Raw genomic sequence first — 16574 nt, forward strand, 5'->3', positions numbered from 1 at the left:
CTGACTGGGGTGATGCTCAAGAGGTTATGATTCTGCATCTTCTTTGTAACAGCATGGACGCCTGGGCACAAACAGAAAAAGCTCTCCCCTTCCCCCCCCCCCCCCCCCGTAACGTTTATGCCTTAAAAACGAGAAAGGCTCTGACATGGTTACTGCACGTGATGCCTTTCAAATATTAGTGATAATCCGGGATCTGAAGAACGTACTATTTTTACCTTCTCTCTCTCCAGAGGGATGTTTCCCAGCAACCCTCCCTTCCCCTTAGCTTGAAAATTGGCTTGCTGGATACTTGAGGTTCCTTCCTGTGAATAAAGAGCTGTATTGAATTAGCAGGTAAATCTTAGTTCTCTACAAAAGCCTCAGGAGGCCACTTGGTAGGGATGGAAAGGTGCCCATGAGATACGAGAAACATTCAGCTCTTAATAAAAGGACTTTAAATCCCAATCCTTTCAGAGAGCTTCTTACTGGGACGTGCACAAAACTAGGGTGTTTTTGCACCTAACTGGCCAAGCCTATTGCATACGCAAACTCCACATTTGCACATAAAGATGGGAATTTGTGCACAGATGTCAGCTTGTTGGGTGCACAGTAACCCAACTGTTGTTTACACGTGACCTTTGCTCATGCTAATTGTGCAGATGCATAGCTTGCAGGCCCTCTGAAAATCCAGCCCCAATTCAGGGCAGGTTACATGGAGCACCTGGGTAATCACACGGGGTGAAAATCACTCCTGTCCAGAGGATCGACACAAAGCCCACGTACCACCTAAGTTCTGCTGGAGTTGGAGCATGGGATCTTCTGCTGACCATTTGCACAGGGGTAAATTTCACCTATGTTACTAGCCACTGAATTCCAAGAGAATTCAGTGTGACTATTGTTATTCCACAGGTGGCATGAGGAAGGGGAAGGCCATGGGACACTGCACTTTGAGACAGGACTTGTGTGTTCAGGACCTTTGCTCACCAGACCAAGAGTGGAAATGGAGGGGCAGCAGCAATTTCTACCTTTCCATAAGATGCTTCCAGTCACAGAAGGCTGGTGCCCTCACATCAATACTCTGTAAAGAGTTCTTACGAAGCATTGTGCATTTCCAAAAACAGTCCTCAGGGACAGATGACGGGGTTTCATTTATCCACTGGAAAGACAACCACCACTCTCCCTTTGACAGCTCTGGCCATGGAGTTTGAAAGAGAAGTTCCCCAACCTACCCGAAGTCACATCTGACTGACTAACGTGTGCTGGCGTTAATAGAGAAGAGACTTGTCATGGGAGGGCATGCTACCAAGGGGCTGGAGCCACCATCTTAACTCAGCCCGTTCTTCTGCTTGGCTTTGCACACATGGACTCAGGCACCGGTGCAGTAAAAAGCAGCTGCAAACCACAAACACCCCTGGTCTAGCTGGTTAAGATCATAGTTATCCTCAGAGAGATTTAACCCTTGCCGGTATGATTCAAAGGCCACTGAGGGCAAGCCAAAGTCTCCCATTAACTTCAGTGGGTTTTGGATAAGGCTCTATGTGGGCATAATGCTTAATACTGGAAAACATTCTCCATATACAGAAAACTGTCATTTCTAGCAACTTATTCTCCCAAGTTAAGAGCCTAGATGTTTAAAACCCGGTCTCCCTTTTTTTAACCTGTAATTATATGGACCCGTTAGATGTCATGTTAGTGTCTGATCACCTGTAAATGCCATCAGCCGCGTTCCCATAACAGTGCCTCTGCAGCCGGGGACGTGAAATGCAGAGCGGTAAAGCCTGATTGGAAACGGAACCTACCTCAGCCTTCCACGCTCCAACTATTGTGAGAGCTGAAATGGCTGTCAGATACATCATTACCTGACTGTAACGCACCACTTAATCAAACATTGATCTGACATCTGTTGTGCCCACACAACTGCAAGTGCAAAGCTAGAAGCCAGGGTTTTTTTTTAAAAAAAATCTGTCCCCGAACGTATGACATATTGAATGTACGCCTGCTGTGTGGAATTCACAAACAAGGACGAGAGGGAGAAAAGAGCTGCCTGCTCCCCATTAACCCCGCTTATCTTCAGAGACTCCAGTGCCATGACTGATGGTGTAGACACAGAGAATCCTGGACGTCAGACGGAATTCAGCCCCCCAAGGGCACCTGAAAGTCCATGCAGCTGCTTTGCTTTGCTTTGATCCAGTTCAGTTGCACCATAGAAAAACCTGCTTTGGGAGACCAAGCACCAGGCTTGGGTTATTCACCCAAAGATGAAAGTACTTGGTAATAAGATTTCTTAATAAGAGTTTGTTTCCTTTGGCTAGAGGGGAAAGTTAAATTGCTTCTGTTCCTACAGCAGATGGAGTTTATTATTACTCTCAATTTATGTTGCAGATTCTCTCTCTCTCTCATCTTCAGCCTCTGCTGTAGCTAGTGTTGAGTCTCCTCTCGTCTCGCATTGCTGGGTTCCCTTCCATCTCCCACAAACACTGTCCGTTCACTGACCATCTGGTGCCAGCTCAGCTGCTCAGGCCAGAGAACATGTAGCTACAGGGTCCTCAGCGGAGTCAGGGAAATGACAAAAAAGAAAACCCACTCACCAGTAAGTGTAATTAATATTCATCTGTCTCTTCCTAATGGGAGACTGTCTCTGACTCATGCTGACATTTCGCTGGGACAATGGTAATTAAGCACCTGGGTAAAGGAGACAAATGTGCAGTAATAGAAAAGTTAAGTTTTCTTAACTAGAGCAGTTAAAAGCTGGTTAGGAGGGAGGGGGGATTAGCATGAGTCGCAGGCTAGTGGAAAAACAAGTGGGAGTTAATTTCAGCTATTGTCACACAGCTCCTCTCTTTACAATTCTAGCCCCTCTTCACCAGGGCCAACCGGCAGCTGCTTGAAAACCCCTGCATTTTTGTAGCAGCTTGCAGAGTTCCCTGGAACTTTCCAAATTTCCTTGAATGAAATCAGCTTCTTCCTGAGTCCCCCCTTTTGAGGGCCAGGATGATCCTTCTGGAATAGGAAGCATCACCTTTGGTAAATCTCCAGGGAATACCACGTAACCATTCAGACAACATGCTCCAACCAGCACCAACTCCGCCATACAAGCCAGAGGAGGTGGACACCGAGGACTACAAAATACTAGCGCAGCAGAACATTATATTGGAAGAAGCGTGTTGTGTCTGTGGCAGCACCAGTCTAGCAGAGGAGTGAGCAGATGCAATACCTACTGGGAAACAGTAAAGGGAGCAAGTCTGGGAAGAACAGGGTGGAGCTGTTACATTGTAATGAGTTCATTTAAAATCCAGCAAAGTCTGACTACCTGCTTCTCAGGTCTACCAAGCTAGATCACAGTGCATTGGTATTTGTGGGGCTGTCCCTAAATAAAGGATGAATGGCATCTAGATAGAAAACTATTACATTCAGCAAGGTGCTTCTAGCCCCCTCTGGCCCTCTCCCACTACTGCATCTTATGGGTTCATTGTGTGCATGACTACAGGCTGTTGGGAATGGACATTTCCCCAGGCAGATGAAAACCCCAGAACCAGCACTGACTCCCAGACAGGAGCAGGTAACTCACTGCCCAGGGGCCACTCCTAGCTGCAAGTCCCCATGCAATAGCCACCACCATGCCCAACTGGGAAGCAATTCTTGGAAGTGTGGCCATCAAAATGGCGGTACTGCTGCAATTTGCAGGCAAGCAAAGCGGCGCTGCTGCTCGCTAGATCTGATTATAGAATGTGGTGTCTTGGAGAGACCAGCTATTTCCCAAAGGTTGTTGAACAGTCCTGATGGAACCACAATAGGTACATAAAACTGCAGCCCTTGGAGACTGGATGGCTCAAAGGCTTGGTCATGGGGATATGGCATCCCTGGAGTGCCAGTTTTCTTCCAGTCCACCCTGAATGTGGCCGAGAGTTACCGCCATCTGACCACACGTGGGTGCTGAATGGGAAATGAGTTTTACTGGTCTCGGTCTTGTTCCTAAATCCTAAAAATGACAACTGGCCCTAAATTGCTGCTTTATTGGCAGTCTCAGCAGATAGATGGAAGGGGAAAGTTGGTTATGACCAGTGAGCTCCTCTCAACGTGCATGAGACCCAGGGGTCATGGAAATAAACAGCCCTTCAGAAGATCTTTAAATATCGGCTCAGGAAGGCTGTGCACCAAGCTCCTTCCTCTTTCACTTCACCAAAGCCCTTGGCCTTCGTACCCAGCTTCCCAACTTAGACCTGCAGCGCAGCAGGGCAAGGATTCACTCCCTACTTCCGCTCAATCTTTAAGCACCATGGACAGCAAAATGATCCTGACGAGGGCAGAGAGCCTGGAGCTGGGAAGGAACAGAACAGGGCAGAAGGGAGGGAAGGGGAGGTTAAAGAAATCACCCAGGAGTCAGTAGGAGAAGCCCACATCCAGGTTTGGAAGGAGGCTGAGGATTTTCTCCAGGGGACAGGCAGAGACCAGGCACACTGTGGAGAGGTGTAGGAAAGGAAAGTGACAGCCACCCAGCATATGGGTACCCGTTGACTGGCATCAGTCTCATGCCCGGCTACCTCCCATCCTACACCTGTGGTGGCCAATCATACGACAAAGGAGAAATAAAGCCTGTACCATGGGGAACACGTGAAGACCACCTCTGGATCAATATTCAAGTGGGGGCAATGCCATTCTCACATACCAGAGAAGAGCCAGAGCTTCTTACAGTGGGGATCAGATGGGGATAATGTCCTGGTTCAGACAATGGCAGAGAGGCCTGCTAGCAACCAAGTGGTTCAGTCCCAAACGTGAGAAAAGAATTCATACCGCTCCTACAATGCTGCCCGCCATGGGAGAGCAGAGCAGCCACGCCTCGGCCTGCTGGGAAGGGGTTCGAGCAACGGAGAACTCTCAGGACCAAGGCGTATCCCGCCCTCCAGGTGCGATCAGCCAATGAGAGTTCACGCCGGTGAGTGATGTTTGGAGAGCTTTGGTGGTGGCAGAGTTTTGGTGGGATGGCAACTGGGATTTCTTTTTTAAGCAAAGCTACTCCGGCGAGTCAGAACAAAACATTGGCCAGAGTTTGGCGTCCATCATTCCCGCTGTTCACCTCCCACCAGCCAGCCCCAGATTCCAGCAGCTACTGTCCAAATAGCTCATTTCTCAGCAGGCCGGCTGCCCTGCTTCGAGGCTCCTTTCAGGAGAAACTAGGCACCACTCTTCTATTGGAAGAAGGAAACTCCTCTGTCTGGCAGTAAGGTGGTGGGTACGGGGGAGCAGTGAGGGTCTGGAGCTATTGGGCTGTTTTGTCACCCGAGATCCCATCAGCCAAAGATGCCTTTTTACAATTAAATCCAGTGACTAACTGGACCAGAACAGCAGCAGGAAAAATGAAACACGCTAGCACAGTGAGAGGCTCTTGCTTTATACACCACTGAAGGGTTAAAATCCATGTGCATTTTAGATAACAACCTGGTATATGGATTGTGCCAGCTCTTTCTCAGACCCAAAGTCCAAAGTTTGGTCTGGAGACCGGAGGCCTAGCTAATAGTGATCAGCTAAGAGAAAGCTGGGGTAAACAAGATAACATTGCCTTTGCTAAGATATGCTTGGTCAGTAGAAATGCCAGATGTTGAAGCAATAACTGAATAATTATGTTTCATCCAATGTTTCAAATTGAACAAAGGATCCCTGTTCCTATTGTGTTTCTCCTGAAGGGAAAACAGTCTTCCCACAGATCCAACCTTGAGTTTATGAAAATTGGCACGTCAGTATAATGATATGGCATCTTTCCACCTCCCTTCCCAGGGACCGATGCCCTGCCTTAAGGCATAAAGGAGACAATCTGTATTACCATATCCTTTCACTGTTTCTTTGCTTTATCCCCTAGACATGTACCTGTCGGACAATCAAAGGAGTTGCTCCGTTCCTATGGACCCCAAATCAGAATTCAACATATATATTTTATACTAATAACATTTTATCAAAGTATTAATTGTTAACTTGCTAATTTGAGACCATGGGCGGAGACATTATGTAACCTTTTAACCATTGGCTAATGTGCTATCTTGTCTTGCTGCAAAACCTATCCTGGGGTGTGGAACTGCCTACCCCGTCACTTTCCCCCGCCCATGGAAAATCTATATATTTCATTGTAATCAATTGATTGACAGTGTCTCCGAGCCTAATAAGCCAGGTGACACTCCACCAGCGCTGTGTGTAATAAACCCCTATGCTTTGACCTCTACACGGTGTGGATTTATGTCCTTCAACCACCTCAAAGCCTCCACCCCAGCACTAGTCGTAGCTTTTTGGACTCTGCTGGTTCAGAATATTCCAGGCCTATAAATGTGCAGTAACTACACGGTCAGGGCAGTTCTTAGTATTCTGTGAACCCCTCGGCCAACCCGGGTGCAAGGGTTAATTGGCCCACAGTAAAAACTAAATACAGATTCAAAAGAAAAAAATCATTGCATTGTAGAATGGGGATGGAGCCAGCAGGGGGAGCTGAACGCTGAGGTTTTTCTAATGTCCCTGGGAGAATGGAGACATCACGCAGCTGGCTCTTTAGTGGTACCTCCACCTTCCCCGCTGCAGTGACCATCAGCGTCCCTTGGGTCATGCTGAGCTTGGGCTGTGAGCCTCCCAGCCATAATGTTCCCGAAGTCACAAAAAGTTACCCAACTTGAATAGACGCTTTAGACAAAGAAATCACTGGTTACTCACTACTGCTCCCACTGTTAATTAAAGTCTGCTTAACTGATCATTGTAGGAGCCACAAGTTAACAGCAGGCAACCACAACTCTTCAGAAGTCCTACTGGCCTGGGCTTATGGGATTGGATAGAAAAGGAGAACTTTCCTACTGAGGTTTGAGGTCACTCGATAGCAGGGATATACATTCTCTATTCATCGCTATATGGCTGCAATAAAATTCTATTGCATTGTTGAGCAGAAAGGAGATAGCGCCCTGGTTTTAAAAGCAATTTCTAAAGAACGCTGTTGGTTTCGATCTTATTACATTCTACAATTTTCCCAGAAAAGGCCTGTGCTAAGTAGCCTGTTCACCCCTCATTTTCCCTTAGCAGATGCAACCTGCTGCCCTATTAGGACTACACCAGGTGTGAAGCAGGATTTCGTCAGTGAGTGGAGGAAGAAGGGGGACAGAGGTAAAGGATAGGATAGGGTACAAAGGGAAGTCTCTGGCAGTCTTCTTAGCACAGGGACCTGGACCAACTATCCATTTGCAGCAGCCTCCCTTGTTGCTATGACCGGAAGGTTTCAGGGTTCCACCCAGCCCAGCCCAGCAGCCTCACTGCACTGGCCATTTGGAAATGATTGTTTGTTGTTTACAAACCAGAATAAAATCCAATGGTGTGAAACATCTGGGTGTGAGGCCAACTCACTTCACAGAGAATCTTACTCCCTGGGATTCAGCTGCCAGCGATTCCCAATGCTCTACAGGTAGGCACCCCTTAATTCACCACATCAGCGATGGCAGTGAGTCAGGGGTGCACAAATCTTACCTTCACGACCACCAGTTTGGGGCAGTGGGTGGGAAAGGACCAAACTACTACCTCACAGGCCTGGTGTCGGCTGCACTGACCTTTGCAAAGTGCTTTGAGATCCTCAGATGAATTACTGTCCCACCTGTTTTTATTGTGGTCGTATCTAATGGCCACTACCAGGGTTCAGCACTCATTGTACCAGGCAGAATAAAGACAGTCCCTGCCCCCAAAGAGCTTGCAATTTCAGCATGTGACGAGAGGCAACAGGTGGAGAAAACCCACGAGAGGGAATGGAGGGCAAGGTCACAGTGAAATGAATGCATTTGGTACCAGGGCCGGCTCCAGCTTTTTTGCCGCCCCAAGCGGTGAAGCAAAAAAAAAAAAGAAAAGAAAAAAAAAAGAAGGTAGGCCGCGCTTCGGCGGCAGCTCAATGGCGCTGCTTCATTCTTCTGCGGTAATTTGGCGGCGGGTCCTTTGCTCCCCCTCTTCCTCTTCGGGGGCACTTCGGTGGCAGCTCAAAGAGGAAGAGAGGGACTGAGGGACCCGCCGCTGAATTGCTGCCGAAGACCCAGACGTGCCGCCCCTTCCCATTGGGCGCCCCAAGCACCTGCTTCCTTAGCTGGTGCCTGGAGCCGGCCCTGTTTGGTACTACCCAACACCGACTGCCTACCCACTGGCATTTGTGGGCATTGCAGCCCAGGTGTGACGTAAGGCTATGCACACAGAGTATTATTTTCCCAAGAGGGTGAGGAGATGTAGCTCGATTATTAGAGGGCTGCAATGACCATGTGTTGGGGTCCCTTCTCAACATACAGCCCAAGGCCATTGCTCATCTCTGGACAGGGCTCATCCGGTGACAAGATAGATAACTCCCACCTGGCGAGTACCGAGCTAAGCATCAGCAGAACCCTCGTTTAGTTCCTTGGAGAACAGGTAGCTCAGGGGATTGATAGAAGGACATGGAGCCTTTCTAGATCATTGGCAGTGACTGGAATGTGTCATCATTTGACAGCTGTTTGATGGCCCACATGCAGTGAGATTGGGGGTCTCAATCCAGTGCTGATGGACAGGCACCTGCCTCACAAAGACAGCTAAAAACTGGCACCAGCATCACCATGTCCTGCAGAGAGGCCCGAGACTGAATAAACCAATGGAGACAACCAGCATCCCTCCTCTCCAGGTCATGGCTAACGTATGTTTATGGGTTGGTATCCACTTGCCTTCTTGCTGCCCATGTGGTTGTTGTCCTGTAGCCAAATCAATCCAGCCCCCAGGCCCAGATCCTCAAAGGTATTTAGGTACATATTTCTCATTGAAATCAATGAGAGCTAGGCACCTAAATATGTTTGAGGATCTGGGCCCAAGGTCTTTCTGACATATACAGCCATCTCTTCTTTTGGTAGCTAACCCACTGAAGGAATGGGCTGCATCTCTCTTGCCCCCGAGAACCTAATCCAGAGCCCACTGAAGTCAGCAGAAAGACTCCCGTTTACTTTGATGGGAATTGGTTCAGACCCCAGTGAGGAATCCAGCCAGAAAAAAGGGCAGTTTTCCTAGGTGGAGCTGTAAGATTTAGAAGCAACTGCTAAAATAGCCTGTCTCCGATTACGTGGTTTATTCCTCTCCATGCGCAAGACAAAGGATTCCTAAAGAAACAATGGCACAAACAAAGGGGTTAGACCCCTGGGATGAGTCAAGCTGACAGCCTCCTGCCCTGACAACACCATGAAGCTATTATATATGCTGCTGTATCTGCATCTATCTATGAATATGTTCTGATTCATTTCAGCCTTGGGAATTGAGGCTCTTCGTGACACCTTGCTTGGTACCGTCATTAAGAACGCCATTCAGTGGAACTCGGATGCCGCTGACTGAGATGAAGTGACGTGGGAGCGAATGAGCGGCTGTCGCTAATGAAGGAAGTGAATGCCTCACAAGAGGCTCAAAAGTGACCAGTTCCTTAGTTACCATAACTGCACAGAACTGCAAGGATGCACCCCGCTAAAACAAGCCACTGTGCTTTTAATGTTCTTGGTGAGGCTGATCTCCTTTCCACTTGAAGTCAGCGCTGGGGAAAGGTGCCAGACTGATGGCCCTAGAGAAGGGCCAAATTAAGCCCTGGTGCAAGTCCACCGTCTTCATGGAACAGGATGAATTTGGCACATAGCCCTCTGCTTATCCACAGAGCACATGCAGTGGAAGGCAAGCTTCCCCACACCACCCCATCGGCACGCCTTTACCCTGATTTGCAGAGACCACTGGGATAGTTCGCCCTCCAGGCCAAACCACTTTCAGCCCCACACAGGCACAGCCAGCAAAGTCACCCATTACTGCCAGTTGCAACGCTATCCATAGAATCATAGAACTGTAGGGCTGGAAGGATCCTCAAGAGGTCATCTAGGCCAGCGCCCTGCGTGGAGATGGGACCAAGTAAACCTAGAGCAGCCCTGACAAGCGTTTGCTCAAAATGTCTTGAATAATTTATTGGCAAACCAAAGCAAATGCTGGAAGAGCCATGAAAGGCTGGCAGAAATGTGTTAAATTTCTCCTAAGTTCTCCTTGCCACAGGCACCTGATCCTTACTTCTTCTTAATGGGTACTTCCCCAAGAGAAACACCCTTTATGTTTCAAGGGCCACGGGGAGATGTGAAGTGTGTGTCTCCAGTACTACCAGCTCATCATGGTGTAAGAGTATCATCTCCTTTTACAGATACTGAATAAGGGCCTAATCTTGCAATATATCAAATGCCCTCCACACAACATAGACAATAAGAGCTGAGGGTGTTCAGCATCTCAGCAGTAGTAGAGGCAATTCCCTGCTTTGTAGTCCCATAGGCTATCCACAGAGCCTCACAGAGGTAGGGAAATGGCAGCGTTCCTTAAGGAGAGGGAAGAGGGGATGGTGCAGGGTGGCGACACTGTGAACATCACAAGAAAACAGCCCAGTCAGCTGTCAATTCAAAGTGCATCTTCAACTGGTTCCCGCGTCTGGGTTAAAAAAAAACAAAAAAACAAAAACAAAAAACTCCACAACCCAGTTCTTCAGAAAACCCACCATCAATGTTCAAAGACAATGAGCGTGTCTATTTGTACTAGTCATTTGCATCCATAGTTCTTGTGCACACAAAAGTGCATAATTTGCATGTGCAATCAAACATTAGCAGCTACGTGATGCCGTTATGAAACGATGAGCCCGAATAAACAAAAGAATCACACAACTTCCATTATGCCTGACATGTCACGGAGAATATTGTGAGCCTGTTAAAAGCAAACATGCTGGCCTCTGCTGCCCTGAACTCAGAACTCTACCCTTGCTAACAAGGCTTTACTGCAAGAGCTGGGCTGTTAGTTGTGTTAATGGCCCCTCTCATTCAGAAGCAGGAGACGAAGTGACTCGTTAGAAATGAATTGAGTTTAAAAAAGCTGATCTCGGCAGCCACCTACTCTCACTTTGTAACTTCAGCCGAATCTGCGCTTAATCAGATCTTCCATCACAGCATGTGCCAAGTGATCTGACACCAAACTGCAATCTCCATCCATCAGCCCACTCCTTCATACAAAATTAACTAGTGAAAAAGCTGCCGACTGCACCAACAAGCCCTTCCAACCTTGTAATGAGCATCTCCTGCCCTGATAAACTGCCCTCCCGTTGGCAGGAGGGGTAGGCATCGGTGTCATTTGTTACAAGGCTGCACTGGCGCCAACACACACAACTAGCTCTGCAAAGCCCCATCCTCGGCAACAGCCAAGGCAGGCAAGTATCAAGAGATTTAAGGTAGCATGTTTCCCCTATTAACACCTCCACTTAAAAAGGAATTAAAGGTCTCTTTGTTTCACCTCCACCTTCCCATATCTGGAGACTTGAGTGAAGTGGGTTATAATGAAACACAAAAAGCTTTAAGTGTGGCCCACAGGTTCTCTGCAGGCCCATCAGCTCCCCTTTGCGGTTCCTTCCCAAGCCCCTCTAGAAAAGCTATCGTAGTCTGGCAGAATGGTCACAGCCACTGAACCATACTCTAGTGTCACTGCAGCATTTGGAGCCTGTCCTGGTATTTTCTGAAGGGGGGGCTGGGGAACGAGCATGCGGGCCTTCAAAACATAACATACTTTCTGCTCAGCCACACTGAGTGAGAAGCAAGATGTTTGACAGTGCAGAATTCAACCCCCAGCATCTCAGCCATGTGAGAGATACAGCAACTCCTTGTGTGGCTGGCCGTTGGAAGGAAGGCAAGGTGACAGTGACATTGTAACAGAGGATCTCCTAGCATGGTAAACTTCTCTAACATAGACCAGGCGTCACTGAAGCCAGCAGGAGTTTTGCAGACACAAGGATTCACCATGAGGCATGATTAGGCCCATAATATGATAATGGAATAATTTTTGCTTTTAAGGCTTCACTGCTTAGAGGTGGGATTTCTTAGCAGATTCCCTGAACCCTCAGGTACCAGATTCCCTGAACCCTCAGGTTCAAATCTTGGCTGGATCTACACACACCTTTGTTCTTCCAAGGTGTAGTAGCTAAATTGAGAATGATACAGTTTACGGCGTAGGTGTCTTCGGGATGACACTGTAAAAACAGAGCTCCTACCTGCGCTGTATGGACATTACTGGCTAGATCTTATAAAGAAAAAAAGAGCTAGGCATGCAAAATATGCATGGAAACGTATGCTTAATTTAAACTGACTGTGCACACAAGTGAAATAACTGTGCATGCAAGTGGCTAATGAGATGCATTTGTATGAATTGTGCAGGCAAATTAAACTCAGTCCAGCAGCAAGAGGAGGACTGAAGATTCTAAGGCAGCGACTTTTCAACCTGGAGCAGCGTATGAAGATCAAACGCATCTTCCCACTTCTTCTCAAGTTCACGTCAGAAAGGCTAAGAAACAAATCTCCCATCCCGGCCCTCGCTATCACTGGCCATTCTGTACTTCGCCTGCACAAACTGAAATCCATCGGTTAACACAACACTCACAAAGGTACTGTCTTCCAAGGGGACCTGGTTTTCCCAATGTATTGATCACCAGTGTTGTTTTGCACCAGGCGGCGAGGGTCTCACACCATTTGTAGGGGAGCTCTCTAATGCTGCTGCAGACAGAGCATCCTTGTCCCAGATCCTATTCAGGAGGGGATCATTTCAACAACTAAAAAAAGAGGAGTGCCAACATAATAATAATGCTAAAACTCGCTTTTAAGGTCATCGCCTCCAGCTTTACGTGCTCATTTTTAAAGGCCTTCAGTGTCACCAGGGGAGAAAAAAGAAAGAGGAATGAAAAAAGCAGGGAAAGAAGCTTTTCTCTTTCCTTATTTAATAAGAAACGTTTTTGTGGTAGGATCTGCAAACTTGCAGGAAGGAATCTAAGGGACAATGTGCTAGCAGGCTTCATGGAAAGCAAGGCAGGGACAGAAAATAAGAGAGGACAACGTACCAGCGATAATTATGAGCAGTTATTACCAAAGTATCCTAGGTTAAGTGGCTGACTGAGGGAGGGCTTGGCATAAAAGCACTGGCCTGCCAGTTGCACACATCAGAAAGGGAGCTCTGACAAAACAAGCACAGGAAAATGCCTCCCTTTTTGGCAATCTGCCGAGCCTATAAATGTCTATTTCTACGGTCCACGTGTGTACCTGGAGGGAGGAGGATTGTGTTCCACGCTGCCTGAATCAGCTGCATACGGAGCACGGGTTTAAATCCCTCTGGGTCACCTTGGACACGCTGCTGACGTGCAAAAGGAAATCCCCCTCTTCGGAAACTTCCTCCACTAGGAGTTTGGTCTGCAGCCCCTCACTTCTGCCTTTCCCCTTGCCAAACATCACTACTTCTCCTCGACCCCCATGACCGGAACCCTCGGGCTCTGCTCCACTTTTGTTTCTCTCTTGAAATGTGCTGCCATCTCTGCCCTTCTTTAAAGGCTAAACTGACACCTACTGGAAGAAATGCTCCACTTGGAATGGCCCCTGCCCCAGCGCCCATCTACACTGTCCTCTTCAGCCCCCCCCTCCCCGTCAGAGCAGTCGTGCATTTTTAGCCATCTTTACGCCAACAAATGGACATCTACAAAAGCAGCTGGAAACTAGGGGAGGCAGCACCATGGGACCCTGTAGGACCTCCCATGCCTCCACCAACCACCTACGGCCCATAGAGCAGCTTGGGAATGAACCAAGGGTTAATTTTATTCACCCATCTGAACACAAAACCACCTCTTCCCAACAGCTGGTTGGCATGCTGGCTGCCCTGAGTGATGTGCTCTGGGTTTGGCAGGGCCGCCGGCATCCCAGAAACTGAATGGGTGGAGTGGACCTTGCACTGACTTTTGATATTAAGTGCTTTGCTTAAGAGAGGGGAGGTGTGCCATGAGCCGCAAATCTCCCACCTTCCCCAGAGGGGAATTGGCACAAGCTTTTCTGGAAGACATGGCCTGGATCTCCCAGGGAGAGATTGCACAGCAGGTGGCAGCTTTCAGTCAGCTAGAGATACACTTCACAGTGATAGCTACTGTGGGTGCTGGGATACTCACAATGGACTTTGGACTCTTAGAAATGGGCGTGGCCCACTGAAGCCCATTGAAGTCAATGGAAAGACACACTGACTTTGACTGATGAGCTTTGGATCAGTCCCAATATATTTCACATTTTTTCCAGCCTCACAGTGTCGATCCAGTTTTGCAAAAGCCGTCTATGGAATATGTTTTCCCACTCAATTACGATCACTTAGGAGCTAAAAATCAGCCTAGTCGTCGCTTTAAATGCTTTGAATTTGGGGAGCAAACCCCACAATTTTTAAATTAATAAATTTCAGTCCCAAAGCATCATATCAAAAGTTATGCCAGGCTGTATGTTTTGGTGCCAAAACTGCCAATCTTGCACATATAAAAAGTCCTGGAAAGGGTTATATCTGAGGTTATGTAATGGTCCAAAAAGAAATTGCAAATATCTGCTTGCAACACTTTATGAAAAAATAATTGTTTGATTTCCCCCCAACGACCTCGTTATACTTAGGTTGGTCTGGAGTGAGGAAGCAACACGGAGAGCAACAAAGAGAGCCAAGTTAGAGCTTCATCCTGCTAACTGCCTTTCACCTCCCGCAATGGAAAGAGAGGGCCCGCAGCACCTCGAATGGGCCCTGAGGGGGGCATTCTGCACACCTACAAATAAGTCTTGCCCTTCATTTTTCTAGTTACCCAAATCCTGAAGCCCTTATTCACATGAGCAGCTGTACTGACTCCAGTGAGATTATTCATAATAGGAAGTACTATGCGAAGTGAAGTGGTTACAGGATTGGGCCCTTGATACTTACCTGCACCCCTGTGATGTAGACAAGTTGTATGGCTGCTTGTCAAGCACTCGGAGACCCTCACAAAAGAGGCATTAAGGAAATGCAGTTTATTGACTACTTCAGTCCCAGTTAAGTTCAGTCCCACTAGTAACAACGGTGCCAGGACAGATTCCAGGTTTGTCACCACCGCCCCAGGCTAAAAGTGACTCGTAGGGATTGAAATTAGGGAAGTTTGCCATAATCACATGGCCAGTAACTGGGAGCAGAGGGTTAACAAGTACAGCAGACCCAACCCCTCATGCACTGAGTCACCCTGAGAGCCTCAATTTTCTTTATATCAAAGAGAGCTTTGCAAGGCAGAATACAGACTTGGAAATAATTACAGATGGAGACTCACAGATGTTTCTTTGTAATTATCTTTGGGTTTGTTTTTTTAATATAACCCAAATAGCTGTCAGAGCTCTTGAGCCTCCGCTGTGCCTCCAAGTGTATTAAGTACTGGATTTATTTACTGCCAAGCTATCACCCAACAGAGGTGTCAAACCAATTAACTCTTGGGTTTCACTGCTTAATCTTAATATTATGAACTCGACTGATTCAGGCAGATCACTGACCCCATGCCATGCCCTGTGATGCAAGGTGTAATAGGGATGGGTGCTGCTTTAAATCCTGTATTGCTGGCAAGGAGCAGCCATCTCAAACAGTTTATTTTGCTTTAAGAAGCCCTAGCAACTAATCTCTCTTTATCGCAAGCCTGGAAACCCAAAGCACCAGAATGAGCTGTTCCAAAGTTGAGCGAAATAACACTGGACAGAATTAAAGCTTCAGGTTCATGATCAGTGACGTTGGCAAGGAATTTTCTGTTTGAAAAAAAAAAAAAAAAGGTTATTAAATCCCGACAAGCTGGCCACGGGGAGCAGACATTCGTTTAACTTTGTCAGATGAAACTATGGCATTTGAACCTAGCAAATGATTGGATAAAGTTAGTTATGGGACAGACTTTGCAGCAGCACACATTCAAATGGCTGATCAGGTGTCACTAAACTAACATCAGGATTCACTGGGACAATGCAGGCCTTTGCAAACTGCATGTGTTGGGAACTGCTGTAGCAATGCATCGCGTAGCAAACATATTCAGAAGTTTATCTGATGGCCCAGAAATTTTCTCTCTCAGCCTCTAGAAACAGACTACAGTATATAGTAGTAAAAATTAGTGGTTCCAATGAGTCAGTCTAGTGCTACAATATCTATGCTCCAGAATACATCTAAGAGCCAAAACTGCTGCAGATTTTAAAGTCCCCCATATATTTCAGTGAAGCTACAGCAGGATTTGGCCCAATGTCTGTAGGCTTTATGAAATGTTTGATGCTACCAGTCTCAGAGGCGAATTCCTGGTGTGGATGAAAAACACTTGTCAAGAAACGAACCACCATGTAAACCTTAAAATCCACACATCACTCATCTGCACTGCTATCATCCTTGTCTTCCCCAGCTTCTGGGTCTGTCCTCGCCTCCTGTTCTTACCTTTAAACCACAAGCATTTCAAGGCATGGACCCAAGCTGAGATTTTCAAAGCCATCTAGGGGTTTAGACACAGTTCCCATTGGAATGAGTGCGAGTTATGCCTCCAAATCCTATGTGTCCTCAAAGAGTTCAGCCTCAGTCTTTCACTGTTTGATAAAGAACCACATGCATTTACGGCATTGCATAAATACAAATAACAGAGATGGACCAAAACTGATTTTTTTCAGCCAGACTCTACCATCCTCTTTAAAAAAAACTGTGATGATTTAGATAAAATTGGACTTGATCTGAATCACCTCTGGCTTTGGGGATTACAAAATCAAAAC

General features: G+C 47.2%; 1 protein-coding gene across 1 annotated transcript in view; it reads left to right on the forward strand.

Moving 5' to 3' along the window:
* Positions 1–4792: 4792 nt before the first annotated feature.
* The window catches only part of LOC112107290 (serine/threonine-protein kinase 35), a 46045-nt gene continuing 34263 nt past the window's right edge, over positions 4793–16574 (forward strand). The window contains exon 1 of the mRNA XM_024200930.2: positions 4793–4883. Within this exon, the coding sequence (XP_024056698.2) occupies positions 4793–4883 (91 nt within the window). The remainder of the gene's footprint in view (positions 4884–16574) is intronic.

This window comes from Terrapene carolina, unplaced genomic scaffold (genome assembly GCF_002925995.2).
Source record: "Terrapene carolina triunguis isolate 2854851 unplaced genomic scaffold, T_m_triunguis-2.0 Scaffold130, whole genome shotgun sequence".
NCBI classification, from domain to species: Eukaryota; Metazoa; Chordata; order Testudines; family Emydidae; genus Terrapene; species Terrapene triunguis.